A 14350-nucleotide genomic window follows, 5' to 3' on the forward strand; every position below is an offset into this window, starting at 1 on the left:
ACCAACATAGACTTACTACTTAAATCCCCTAAAAATTATGTTTTACATGGGCAGGACCTTAGCCAAACTGAAATTAATAAAATCATTTTGTTCAAACCCTGGTGTCTTATAAAGGTCACATAGAGGTTTTACCTCACTTGATATGATGGTAAAGTGGTTTTACCTCCAGTGAAGCTGTACCACTCAGCACCATTTATAATACCTCCACGTTTCACAAAATTCCCACCACAGCGAAGCTCAGACCGGTCTGAGATGACGGGGTGTGCATCTGCATAGGCTTTAGCCAGCATCTTGAACACCTGTTACAGACATGATTGGAATATGTTTGCTTTTACAAACTGAACACTTTGCCATTGCTATTGTTAACTATTGCTGTTGTCAGTCCAGACAACAAGCCACCCTGTGTCCTCGAGACTGAAGGAGGGGATGAACTGCTCTATAAGGAAGTTTTGCTTGTTGCTAAGAAATTTTGATTTGTCTTCTTCTCTGGAGTTTCTTCTCTTCACTCCAATATATTTACCCAGGGACAACATATTAAATAACAATGGATTTTTTGATACTTGGTTTCAATCTGCCACCTGGGTCAGGAGTAAAGGACATTTTTGGTTGTACTTCAGGTCCCAGGTTTTAAAATTTAAATTCAAGCTTCTTTTATGTTTTGTTTTAGTTTTTGCTATTTTTTACCCTTCGGCCCAATTAAATCTTCACACTGAATGCTGCTGTTTAAAATAGTCAGTGTCAATTTGCTTTGCATTTATCACTCACACAGGAAAACCTGTCAGTTTAATCTCAGAGAGCTCCTTCTGTGTGGGGCAGAAACCATTCCAAAAAGTGAAGGATAGGATGTGATGATGCAGGATGTCACCACTGACTTCCAAAGAGTGTTGACACTGATGAAGAGCAGAGCAGTCACCACGCAGAAAGGAACAGTGGCAGAACATGTAGTGAAGACAGAAGAAAGAGCAGTTATCTGAAGAAACCATTTATTTGAATCATGTTCCTGCCCTTCTTCTCCAATGGTTATTCCAACTTTGTATAAAAACCCTCCTTCTCCTTTTTGTCTATTTGGACCTTATCTTGCTAAGGCAAGACTCAGATTTCGACACTGAAATTACAGCAGTTATCAGGTGCTACTTGATACTACTTTTCATCATCATGAGTTTCATTCCATATTGCTTAAGACAGTGTGTGCAAGAAGTTTGGTGTCTAAAATCTAGTTTTAGAAGTGATCTTAAAGCTTTATCCTAGTGTTGTCATCAAGGATAAAGACCCAAAAGATTAGGCACACAACATTGATTGATATTTGTGATTGTTTCTAATAATCACATGGCTGAGCCAATTATGAGATCAGGTAGGTGAGCAAGGAAAGGTGGAAAGACAGTTTAATGTAAGCGTAAAGACACATTGCTGACATACTTCTGATGACCAGAAACAAAAATTCAGACTTAATATAAAATGCTTTTGCAACTCCCTTAAGTTTCTATGTGTCTCAATATTGCTCAGGCCAGCAAATTGTGTCCTTCAAAGTTTTGCTGAAAAGAAATAGAAATTAATTAAATATGTTAAGAAGAAATTTCACTGACAATAGTTCATTGCCAGGCACAATATCTTCAATTTCTACAGGAATTTGGGTTCCATTTCTGAACGTTCCATGGAAGATATTTGATATGAAGTTTAGAAGGTGACTATGTGAGTTAGGAGTATGATTCTCACCTTTTACAAAGACATCTGCAGATGTCCTATTTCCAGTGACCAAGCCTCCTCTTGTTTCACACTAAGAGGCATAAGGCTTTTGCCTGGCCAATAGTTCAAGTAAAAGAAAGCCAGTGGTAGTGAGAAGAGGAAGAAAAAAGTTCCTGGACAACAATACATTTGTTATCACTTAGAAGCTAATGTAGTAGTAAGTCATGGACCTCAAGGAAACTTAGATTTTTAGGTATAATATAGAGTAACAAAAAGGGGAAAACCAGAGGAATCCTTGTGACTTTGGCAGTGTGAGGCTTCACTCAGCAAAGTGAGGTCAGTGCTGTTACCTCAGCCAGCACTTTTACCCCACTGACCATCACAGGTTGGGTTTTTCAGAGGGAGGGGAGTGTTTCAGTTCACCAAAGGGAGTGAACTTGACTTGGTGTTGACCTTTCTGCTCTGGTGAGCAGAGTCATCAATTCAGTTTCTTGTTAAAAAAAAAAAGTATTAAAACATCCATCTCCACAAATCCCAAAATATGGGAAAGTTTTGAGGTGGGCTGAACCAGATGCAAGAATGTGAGTGTAAGGACATGGTCCAGTTTTGAGACTCCTTGCTCTCAGTCAGTACAGTCCCAGGTTGTGGTGCAGGCCAAAAAAAGACTTGAAATCTGCAGCGTCGTGGAACAGAGGAGAGGATCCTTGTGCTTCCATGCATGCACCATGATGGACATGCGGAGGTGGAAGCACAGATGCATTTTCAAATGGGGAAACGTGCTTTGAATATATTTCTCAAAATTTGATTTTTTAATATCTGGCTATCATCTGCTCTGCAGCATTTCACCCTGGTCTGCAAGTTTCCCCTTGCAGAGAAAATGTAGGAAGTCAGCATTCAGAACAATGGTTTTGGCCAATGTATGGCAGATAACCAAACTGCTGTATTTTGGGATGCAGGTTCCCTGACAGCAGCAGCTGTAGAACATTTTAATGCATTTAAATGCAGGCCACTTCATTGGTACAGGTTTTATATATTTCTGGGAAAAATTTCAAGTGATACTAACAGGGCTGTTAAGGTTTCTTGTGCTGTCATTTGAAAAATCAGTTTTTCACTGAAGACATCCCCAGCCCTCCCCTGCATGTTCTAAGCTTCCAGATTTGCAGCCAAATTCCCAGATTTTGCAGTCACTGACTATGCAGCAGTCACCTGTATAGGGTTCCGTGTCCCTGTGCTGCAAGCCAGGAGAGCCATTAGGGTTTGTCCAGCTGTGCACTTACACTGGGATAAAGACCTTTGTCTGTGTGGCTGTATACTTCCACTCGAAATACACGTGCTGTCCCTGAGTGGAAATGATGGAAGTACTGCTGTACTTCCATTCCAGGGGTGAACTGCTTGATGAAGCACACATGGCAATATTCCTTCACCACCTATGCATAGGATAGCCCTAGCCCAGGCAGTGGGATGTAAAAGCACAATTTTATTATTTCCCCCAGTCCTCAGCAAGAGGTTCTGCAGCTTGCATTAGCACCCAACAGATATTTCTTACACAGGCTTGTTGCTGTGCAGTGCCTGGTTAATTTTACTGCTAAATCATTTTCATACATACATAGTCACTAGGCATTGTGCAGCTCAGAAGAAATGGATTGATACAGAAAATGTTTAACAGTCATACATCTTTAAATATTTAATATGTGTTAGTGAGAACTGCCATTTCAGAAGAAGTCAGCCTAGAGATATGCTCAAAGATAAAGGATGCTTCAAGTCAAAGATCAACTTCTGACTATTTTCAACTGTTCTTTGTTTATATAAAGAACCACTTTTCTTAAGAGGCCACAGACATTTTTAGCTCAGCTAGCAGGCTGAAAAGCTAGCTGTTCTCCTGGTGGGCATGTCAGCAATGAATACTAGATTGAGGAAGCCGAAGGGAAATAGGAAAGATGGCAAAAAATTTCACAGAAGATTTACAGTGAGTCCCAAATGAGGAACTTTTCAGGGACAAGAGGGAGAACCAATCCCATTCATCTGACCTGGAATAAATGTTACAAGGCTGCCACCATATGGCAACAAGTCTTTTTTCCTTTCACTCCTTATGGATTCCAAAGGAAAATAACACTCCTGGTCAGGCTTGTTCCTTTTCTTCTGGAAACCACTGGTAAAAATATCACAGCCTTTAAAAATTAAAGGCTCCCTTTAAAAATTAAAATGTGGATTTTCCTAATCTGTGCTTTATGAAACCTTATCTGACCTCACAAAAGATAGGTAAATCTTTCCAGACCAAGCTGATAGAGAGTTAACAATCCTATTTTTTAAAGTACATTAAGTAAGTGTATAAATTAGAGTCATGCAATATTTTGAGTTGGAAGGAATCCACAAGGATCATCAAGTCCAAGTCTTAAGTGAAAGGCCTCTGTGGGGATTGAGCACTTGACCTTGGCATTATTAGAATCAGCTCTATCCAAATGAGCTGATATCATGTTGAATACATATATATACATACATATATATATATATCTGGATTATGTCTATAAATATGTTATTTATACATATTTAATACATAAAGGCATACATATACCCACATATGTACATGATATAAATGAATTAAAGTTTGTTACTTATTAAAATAAAATATTTCCGTAGTTCCACAAATGGAACCAACATCCTAACCCCGCAAAAGCAACATTACCTTCTCATCAGGTGTAGGGGAGAACATTTTTTCCTCCATAGGATGCCTTGAATAGTCATAAGGATAGGTCACAACTAGCTCACCCCCATGCAGGCTGGCAGACAGCACAAATGGGATAGACCTCAACCACTTCATGACTGCTTTTGTCTCAGGGGCCACCTGAAATCCAGGAGAAAAAAAAAAAAAAGCTATGACTAGCCATGTAATTCCAAAGGGATTTGATCTTGTGCAGGATTAAGCCCAATGGAGAAGAGAATGTGTCAAAAGGAGAATGTTGAAGCTCTTTGGCTCTTCCAGCCCAAAAGTTACTGGGGGAAGAAAATCAGTTTTCTCCAGGGAATGGATGATACACATTGTTCACTGTGGAAAAAATGGAACAAAAAAGGAAAGAGAGCATTTGACAGAGGAAGAAACTTTTCATTACAGTGACATTTTCAGATTATGATACTTTAGGCTGGAAAATTTGTGGCATTTCATCATTACTTACCTAATTCCCTATCTAATTTCATTTCTGAATCAACAGGATTAACTTTGAATGGATCATCTGGAATAGGGGGATAAATTTGCAATTCTCAACCCTTGTTGAAAATGCATTTGCTATCCTTAGGTGCAGGATAATCCGTAAATAAATGAAAACTGATACGTATAAAGCACAGCAATGCCTGCAATTAGCTTGCAGTGAACTGTGGCAGATAAGTCACCAAATCTAGATGTTTTTGACAGTCCCCCCTCAGTAACAGCGGCCAAAGGAGAGGGCAGCAGACTCTAAGAGATGTTCAGGCACCCGGCATGCAGGAGGCTCCTTCACTCCGTTTCTGAGGAGTGATGAGCGGGACCTGCTCCGGTGTTGGTTCATTCTTAGGGATAACAGTGGCATCTGGTGGCCGGTCCCTGCAAGCCCAGACTCACGCCAGTGCCCCCGGAGAGCTGAGGTTCCTTTCCTGGCAGCTGGGGGAAGTTACCTGGGGAAAACCTGAGGAGGACAGAGGCTGCTTATCTGGACCTTGCACCACTGCAGGTATGCAGGTTTCATAAAAATGAGAAATACCTGTTATAATGAAGTTAATCCAGCATCTATTTAGGGCTGCTTTAGGGATTGTTTGTCACCCTTTGCTTTGACACAGCACTGAGAAAACCAGGCAGCCAGGGCTCCAGAGCACTGGTGACTAACAGCATGCAGGGAAAAAACATCCAGAACAAACAAGAAAAAAACTACACAATCAACTCAATAAAGCCCCTAAAGATCTATATACTTGCGTTTCAACAATAGTAATTCCTGTTTTCTTTGGATCAGTCCCTAATCTACTATTAAAAAAAACCTTTGGGGATCCACAAACCCAGGGGTAGAGCACAGAAAAACACTGTGAAGATGCACAATACATGTATTATAGCTCCATCAATGAGGCAGAAAACCAAGGAAAAAGCCACATCTAAACATAGTTTTACCTGGAATGATTTAAGAAGATATTTCCCTGTCTGCTCCTGACCATGCAGGAGACTACCTCCCTATAGATGGCATCGTTTTTAAATTAGTCTTTCTAGTGTTTGGGTTTCCTTAAAATGCCCTTCTGCAGCTGAGATAAATGCTACTCTGTAACTTTCAACTTCCGCATTTTAAAGAGGCGACTTAAAAAATGGGATGTAACAGGTAAAGTCTGATCAACTGAGGAACACAGAATGCACTTTGCACACCAGAAGCCTAATCAAAGTTTTTTACATAATAGGGAAGATTAAACACAGACTTTCCAGGAAGGGCATGACATGGAAAAAATTATTAAAAAATGCAGATAAAGGGCATTCCAAAAGGAAAGGACGTTTAGCAGTCTCACACAATCCAGAAGTGGGAGAAGAAAGTAGACCCCAGGCTTCCTAAGAAGAAATATGGCACTGTCCAAAGAATGCTATCTGCACCAAAGGCTTTGTTTTTCTGGCCTTTGTACAGTGCCCTGGGATGAGCTGATCATGACCTTTATCCCAGCAGTGCTTTGGACTGAACCAGCCACTTCCACCGGCACCCTGGAAGCTCATCCTCTGAGCCCCTCTCTTCTGAAGAGAAGACCCCTGAGGGCTTGTAAGGGACTGTAAGTGTCACTGCCTGCCCCGTGGATTGGACACTTTGGGAGTTTCTCAGGGTGGTTGAGCACCTGGAACAAGCTCACACCTTCCAAGTCCATAGCACCAGCCCTTCTGAGGAGGTTGCTGCCCCAAAATCTCATCAGCTCCCGGCCCTGCTGCAGCTGCCCCAGCTCCTGCTGCCCGGCCAGAGAGGCCCTGCCTGACACAGCATCAGCCCTGCTTTCAAACATCAGCCTTGGGCCTTGATATGATTTTTAAGTTGCTTCTGCAATTCAGTGAACAAGGGTAAAATACACAGTTTTATTTGAGAGTTCCTGGTTTCAGTCCTTCATCCTGATCAGACAACTGGCTAAGCAGATACTTGCATAAGCCCCATGACAGTGCTGTCTCACAGAGCCAGTGTCCTACTGAAGTCAATGTTGTGAAAAAACAGGAGTTTCAATGTCACTATTTTTACCCTAATACCATTTCAGTAAATGAGCATATTTGGTTCAGCTCCACTGGATGATAGCAGGTGTTATCTATGCCACTCTGGCCTTTGACTTCTCCTTTAATGCGGGTTTTGTGGAGTCAATTTTTTTTTTTTTTCACGAGGGCTTTTGCTTTTAAGTTAGATGAGATCAATTTTAAAGTATCCATCTCACAAGAACAATTCAGAGCACAACTAGAAAACAGGGAAATTATTTCTGCATGAGGACAGAGAGGGCTACTACCCTTTCTAAACCTGAATCTCATTTCTTCAATTATACTGCAATTAGTCACTGTCTCCATGGCTTTCAAAGATTTTTTTTCTCCCTTTAAAAAGCAGCCAGACTAATTTTCTTAAAGAGTATGCCAGCCTCCACGGGCATAGACTTCCGAATTCTGTTTGAACCAAGACAATTGAGCTATATTTGAGATGTAGCCTGAGGTTTGTCTGAGCCCTCAGACCACTTATTACAATAATTCATAAAAGAGGGGAACAAAACACTCTGAATGAAGCCAGGCTTTTGGGGAGCAGGAGCTCTGGCTGAGAGCTCACTTTCTGCTTCCTGATCTTTGTACAATGCCCTGCAGCACTCAGGTAATTACTTTAATAAGGCAGGTAACAAACACTGTTAAGTAAATGAAAGGGGAGAGGCTGATGTTGAAACATTCAACCTAATGCTCCTGCATACACAAAGCACCACTGTAAGAGCCATGGGCTCATCTGCCTGACAGAACTGAAGGTCATTGAGGGACAGCTGATTTGGCAGTCCTGTGATACCATCAGCACAGGAGACACAGGGCTGGGAGAGCACTTACTGCCAGGTTTGTGAACCATAGGAAATTGCAGTTGGCAAGGAGATTTTGTGGTGCCACTAAGGCCACAGGCCTGGTTCCCTCAGGTGCTCTGTAAGGCATATGGATTTGGAGATGTTTGAGGGTTTTTTATGTGAGGACCAGCTTTGGGGCCAGGAGAGCACCTAGCAGTTCCCTGAGTTTCAGTGCTCTGAGGATGGATGGCCATCTTATTTCTTCTTTAAAACAAGAAAAGGTTTGCAGGAGAAGTGCTGTATTTGTAGCCCCAGGTCCACACCCACTGAGGTACAGCTCAGGTGGGATGGGGTGGTTGTGTGCCAAGGTTCTCTGCCCCTTGTCTGTGACAGATAACCCAGGGAGATGCTGCAGCTGGGGCAGAGCTGTGGTAGTAACTGTGAGAGCAATGTTGGGCTGCCTCCACCCTTCCCTCTGTAAGCTGCTGTGATGTTACACAGTGTTTATGGAAGATAAATACATGGTTGTAAAGATGGCTTCTGCAAGTGGCTGCCTGCCACTACCATCTCTCTCACAGGTCAGCAGAAGAACCAGGGCAGAAGCAGGACTTGGAGAGAGAGGAGGTTAGAGCCAGGAAATCCAGAGTTACAGGGACAAGCTCACAGTTTGCACCAGGCACTGGCAAAAAAATGGGGGTCAAAGATACATTTGTCCTTCCTCAGTGTTGCCTGGGTCCTCAACCCTGCATCTCTGGACACACAGAGAGAGGGAGCACATGGCTGAAGGAAGATCTCCATCCTTTCCTTCCCATGTTGGAACAGGGGAAGGGTCTCAGGAGCCCTTCCTCTCAGGTGGAAGGAGTACCATAGATAATGAGGGATGAACTGACCACAGCCCCTATTTCCAGTTCCTCTGCACCACAGTGGGGAAGCAGGTATGGAATTTAGCTGCAAAATTAAGCCTGGGAAGAAAGCAGAGGTGGGGGAAAAGTGTTTTTAAGATTTCTCATTAGTCTACTCTGATTCGATTCATAATAAATAAAATAGATATAAATAATTTTCCTCAAGTTCAATCTTTTTTGCATCTGATGTTAATTAGTGAGCAATTTCTCCCTGTCTTTATCTTGACCCATGAGCTTTTAGTTATATTTTCTGTCCCCTGTCCAGCTGAGGAGGAGAGTGATAGAGTGGCTTTGGTGGGCACCTGGCATCCCACTAGGGAAACTCAGCACAGAGGTGAATCAGAATCTCTCTGACTTTTCCCCTAATATCCTCTCTTTTTCTCTACCTGTTATTTCCATTTGGCCTTAGGCTCTGCTCCACAGCTCTCAACCTTTCTTTGCCATCTGAGGCTCTGATCTCCACTTGCATTTACATAGCTTGCTGTTATCTGTTATTATTCAGTCAAAAGTTGAAAACAACTAAGCTTGTGACCTTATAACCATGCATAAATTCAGTGCCACAATCTGGGATCTATGATTACATGCAAAAATAGAATAAACTACTTGAGCTTAATTATGGCAGAAATTAGTGGTCTAATACACTGTGCATTACTGAGCCTCTTACAGCCTTGGATCTGTATCTGCACATTATCCTGAGGAAATGAGGTGCTTTTATCTAGATTTTACTACTGTGAAATGGGGTACCAGAACACTGGGGTAGCATCAGGGATGCCTTTGGGATTCAGACCTGGCTTTACATAAGACCACCTGCAGCAGAGTAGGAACCTGGAGCATGATCTCTCAAATCTTCTGCTGACACCAGATGAAACAATCCTGTTCCCCACCTGTCTGAGGCTTTGTGGCAACAATAAATATTGAATCAGAATACAATTAGTTTAAAAGTAGGAGAAAAGCAGAGCTCCCAATATGTGAACTACTGATTTGGCTTCCTGTGATTCCTCCTTCAAGGGCAGCTAAGGTCCAGTTAGAGTTGTGCTGGGGGCTGCTGGTCTGCCAGCAACTCAGGTAGGGCTGAGCTTTGCATTCCTGACATCACACAGAGCTTAGTGATGATGAGTGTGAGGCCCTGTAGTGCTGCCTCCATCCTGCTCTGACCTCTGCAGCAGCAACTTTCCCTCCCAGCACCTCTGCAGCTCGACTGGCTGTTTCCACTGCTCCATATGGTTACAGTCATTTATAAACATCCACTCTTAATGGAAGATGACACCATACAGCTTTGCATGCAGCCTTTGTACGTTTTCCATGGCAGAAACTCCTATTGCATCAGACCTGTGCAGGACTTGGTGCAATGACAACCAAATCCACAAAAGGCTTTAACAGGCATCACAGTTTAAAGCACTAATGATGAATTATTACGCACTTGTGACCCCCTCATAACAGTCATTATTCTTAATCTAAACCGGCAAAGTTCAAATTGTCCACAAATTTTCCAAACTATTTGTGACACCTGCCTCTTTGGCCAGACCTACACCATGATTTTCATGCCAATTCTGAGCCTGTCCACTTCAGTCCTACTTATAAAATCTAATTACAAGTAAATAACTTGAGAACAAGCAATCTCAGTCTCTTAACTCCTGAGCTGCTCTGCAGTAGAAATGATTTATAAAATGTGTAATTCATACCTTACCCCACCAGTAGGACTGTGGAATGGGGATGTGGTCCAGACGGGCCCCACGAATCCCAGCTCTTCTGTAAGCCTCAGATGTCAAATCTGGGAAATTTCTGTTCAGGTCCAAGTTCTGAGCTGTTTGTCGTCCGATGACCCATCCATTGTAACCAGCCCCCTATTTTGTCGCACAGAAGCCAATTTCAGAATAGCTCCCTGTCTCAAAATAACACTTAGTGGAAATTGATTAATCAAAGGGAAGTTTTAAAAGAAGTAAACTGAAAATGTCTGTACTGTTAAAAAACCCACGCTTATTAATTAATCACATTTTGTCCCCATGAATATTAATGCACTAACTAGCACTCAGGAAGTGTTTCACTCACCAGTGATGTGACTCATGAGAGGAACACAGGAGCCTCTTGCTCAGAGCAGCATGCAGAGTGGGTTAGAGGAGAAAAAGAAAATACAGCTGATGCCCCAAGACAGGATGAGGCAGAGTGCAATAACCCCAGACTCATACAATGGACAGAGCTCACCACATGAGCAAAAATAGAGAAAAAAGGTCTAATTTCATGCTAGTGGTGGTAGAGAAAAGAGAGAGGGGGAAATAAGAATGTCAGGTAACAAATAATAGAATCTTAGTTTTCACAGGTCTCCATCAGACATGAGCTGATCTCTGAAAACTGCCATCCATTATGAAACTTTGACAATACAGAAAATATTCACATTTCATTATGCCTACAGATTTAAAAGAGGGAGAACATGAGCATGTTATTAGACTGGATTGCCTTATAAAACAATGTAAGTCATTATAGTGAGTCAGGCATTTTGTTCTAGAACTGATAGCAGAGAGTGCTAAGTGTGTGAAAAAGTAACACAGTCATTCCTACATCATCACATGCAGGCAGCAAAACTGACAAATATGGCTCTGATTTCCTCCTAGTTTTGTTCACATCATCTTTGAAAAGCAATGCACCACCAAACCTACCTGGGATTCTGGCAGTCAATTATTAGTGTTCCCACCTTTACATGACATCCCCTCTCCGTTTGTTCTTTCCCATGAAGAATTATAGAAACACAAAGGCCTGAACATCTCCTTATAATAAAACTTTTACCTCTTCTGCAGCCAGTTCATACCCATCAGGATTGAGTGAGGGCAGGAGATGAATTCTGGTGTTGTTGATCAAGGCCTGGACGCGAGGGTTCCCGAGAAGATATTCTGAGCACAGATACTGAGCGAGGTATATCAGCAGCTCCTTCCCCACAACTTCATTTCCGTGCATGTTGCCAATGTACTTAAATTCTGGCTTGACTGTGGAATGTCAAATAATGAGATGCATTAATTTCATTATACATGAGTGGCTTCCAAAATCAGACTGATCCAAGTTGCTTACTCATGAGTCAAAGTTTTATTTACACTAAATACACGCACACGTTCCTGCAAATAGCACAGCAGTTCTAGGTGAACTTCTCTCCATTAAACACCAGTTCAGCAACAGTTTAAATAGTGTAAAATAAAGTTAACTCCAAACTATTAGGATTCCATACCATAAGAGGTGATCGTTGCTCTGAGCTTTTGCTACAGTCATCATTAATTGTGAGCAAAGGATGCTGAAAACAAAAACATCAAGCCATGGCTGCAGAGGAACAAAACACAACCCTGGCACTCTGAGCTACCTTGGGGGGCTTCAATGCCTTATTTTGTCACAGATCCTAGAAACCACTTGCAGATATGTAATATATTACCCTTTATTTAGGAAAGAAGTTGGGTTATGCATAAAAAGGGGGCTTTCAGGCTAAATAGCCCTGGAATAAGCCTATTAGAAACACATAACTTTGCAATTCTCTGTAGTTATTATCTCAGTTTCCATCCTTCCTTACAGACTAATGGAAAGTAGAAAATAAGTGCACTTTGGAGACACCTTTTCCTGCCTATCCCTTCATCTTTGCCTTTGATCCTGGCCAGCCTTGAGCACTAGACACTGGAGGGAGCCTGGCACAGAGCTATTATGCCACTTGCTCAGGCTGGTAAAATCTGCAGCTCTAGACCTATTTCTACCTCCTTTTATGGTGTCCGAGCAGCATGAAGCAATAGATTTAGAGAAAAATGCTAGGAAATGTGTTAAACTACCATCTTTTATCATGCCATATCACAGTTCTCATTTAAAAGCCTGATTCATAGGCTTTGTGTTTTCCTGGCAAATGGAGTAAACGCTCAAAAAGACACCTGCAACTTATTATCTTTGAAAAAGAGACAAAGGGTGATAGGCCAGGAGAATGTAACGTAGATCTTTGCTCTGTTAATGACATCTGCTGGGACCTGATTAAGTTTAAAGGCACCTCAAAATACCTCTAGACCACACAGGGCAGCACAGCTGAGAGTAAACAAAGTGACCAGTCTCTGCTGTCCTCTCTGAGTCCCCTCTGTGGGCAGCACAGCACATAGAGGACACAGTAGCCTGACCTGAGACCATAATCTCAATAAAGTATTAGGTCAGATGTAGTTCAGTTCTGCCACACTGCTGAGGCTGTGCCGATGCTGGAGTTCTTCTCATGAGAAGCAATCTGAGGCTCTCAGCAATGGCCATAGCAATCCACCAAATCTAGACAAGTATAATTTTTGACCTGGGAGCCAGTAATTGGAAAACAGTACCGAATTCTGCCCTAGAAAGTTATCTGCTTTGTGAAGAATTTAAAACACTTAAAAGTCTGGCCCTTGCTCTCTTAGTAATGAAACTACAAAACAGAGATTTGTAGTGTTTCCCTCTGCAGAAAATTTGTGAGGAGTCATGTCCTAATGTACATATTAGCACCTATAAATGGTATAATAAAATCTGTTCAGGAGCTATGATAACGTAAATTCCTGTTATCACCAACTGACAGGTATAGTACTGACTGAATCTCTGTTCAGGAGGATTGTTTTCTGTGCTGACTCATCCCTTTTCAATGTCAATGTCCTTCTCTACCTGAGACCTTCTCAGAAGACTTGTGTATTTTAGGATGTGAAGGACAGTGAGGAAGTGGTAGATGATAGGGAGGGCAAGTCAGTAACAGAGTATCTCAAATTTGTGCATTGGGCACAAATAAATAACAGTGATATCACTGCAGCCAAATACACAGTGATACAAGGAACAGCATTACCAAGCATGGTCATGCACAGAGCTCAAAACAGTAAGAAATTGCTGCTGGGTATTCCTTGTAATTGCTACAAGGAATCATCATCAGTGCAACTCAGGAACCCAAGGGAGGAGAAATGTTTTGGAGTCAAGGCCTTTTAGAGTTTAGGAGATGTCCCAGTAACAGGGCCTGTTTTCACTTGAACAATCTGCTCTCCCTGCAGCAGCACTGATCAAACTCACGCAGTTCATGGTGTCCAGGCTTGGTTGAAAACTCAATCACAAAAAGATCCTTCCCCTCAAAGCTGCGGCCGATGCTGTAAGTGGTGGCAATGTGGGAGCACCTCGAGGCAGTCTTCTTCAGAGTGCTCACCATTTGGGAATAGGAGTGGTGTTTGAACTGAATAAAAGTTGCTGGCAAGTCTGAAGGCAAATCTTCCTCAGCATCTACTTCTCCTGCAATGAAAAATCATAACAGTGTTTAAAACCATAATGCTCAGAGGATTGTATGAAACCCTGAACTTTTTTTCAAATTATCTTTATAAGTAAAAGAATTATAGAAAATAAAGCTGCAATCAAAACCTTAAATGTATGTAGTACATCCTACACTTTATTGTGACTTTTTTTTTTTTTTTTGATCCTACTAATGCATATGCATACTAACAAATATTTGTTCAATCTCCAGTTAAATTTGACCTTTGGTATGCTAGCTCATTTCAGTAACAAATTGTGCAGATTTTTCCCTTTAAATTTGGTGAATCTTTATTTTTTATGATTCATCTGTCTTCAGCTATCTGTACCTTCATCCAAACAAAAATCTGAGACAATCATTAATGAGAATATTTTAATGAGCTGTTAAGCTTGACAGGTAGTCATAGATTTATAAGTGCACTAAAGTTTCAGTTTTTAAATAAAATAGTTCAAATATATAGACAGCTATCACACAGGACAGGGATTATCTAAATGCATGCAAATCTTGCTCTGAGCTG

General features: G+C 41.6%; 1 protein-coding gene across 1 annotated transcript in view; it reads right to left on the reverse strand.

Moving 5' to 3' along the window:
• The window catches only part of CPZ (carboxypeptidase Z), a 34097-nt gene that overhangs the window by 5998 nt on the left and 13749 nt on the right, over positions 1-14350 (reverse strand). Inside the window, exons 4-8 of the mRNA XM_054295486.1 lie at positions 13605-13817; positions 11361-11557; positions 10262-10423; positions 4367-4525; positions 164-299 (exon numbers count right to left, since the gene is read on the reverse strand). Of these exons, the coding sequence (XP_054151461.1) occupies positions 164-299; positions 4367-4525; positions 10262-10423; positions 11361-11557; positions 13605-13817 (867 nt within the window). The remainder of the gene's footprint in view (positions 1-163; positions 300-4366; positions 4526-10261; positions 10424-11360; positions 11558-13604; positions 13818-14350) is intronic.

This window comes from Melozone crissalis, unplaced genomic scaffold (assembly GCF_028551555.1).
Source record: "Melozone crissalis strain CALT ecotype California unplaced genomic scaffold, PUWL_Pcris_2 ptg000006l_1, whole genome shotgun sequence".
Classification (NCBI taxonomy): domain Eukaryota; kingdom Metazoa; phylum Chordata; class Aves; order Passeriformes; family Passerellidae; genus Melozone; species Melozone crissalis.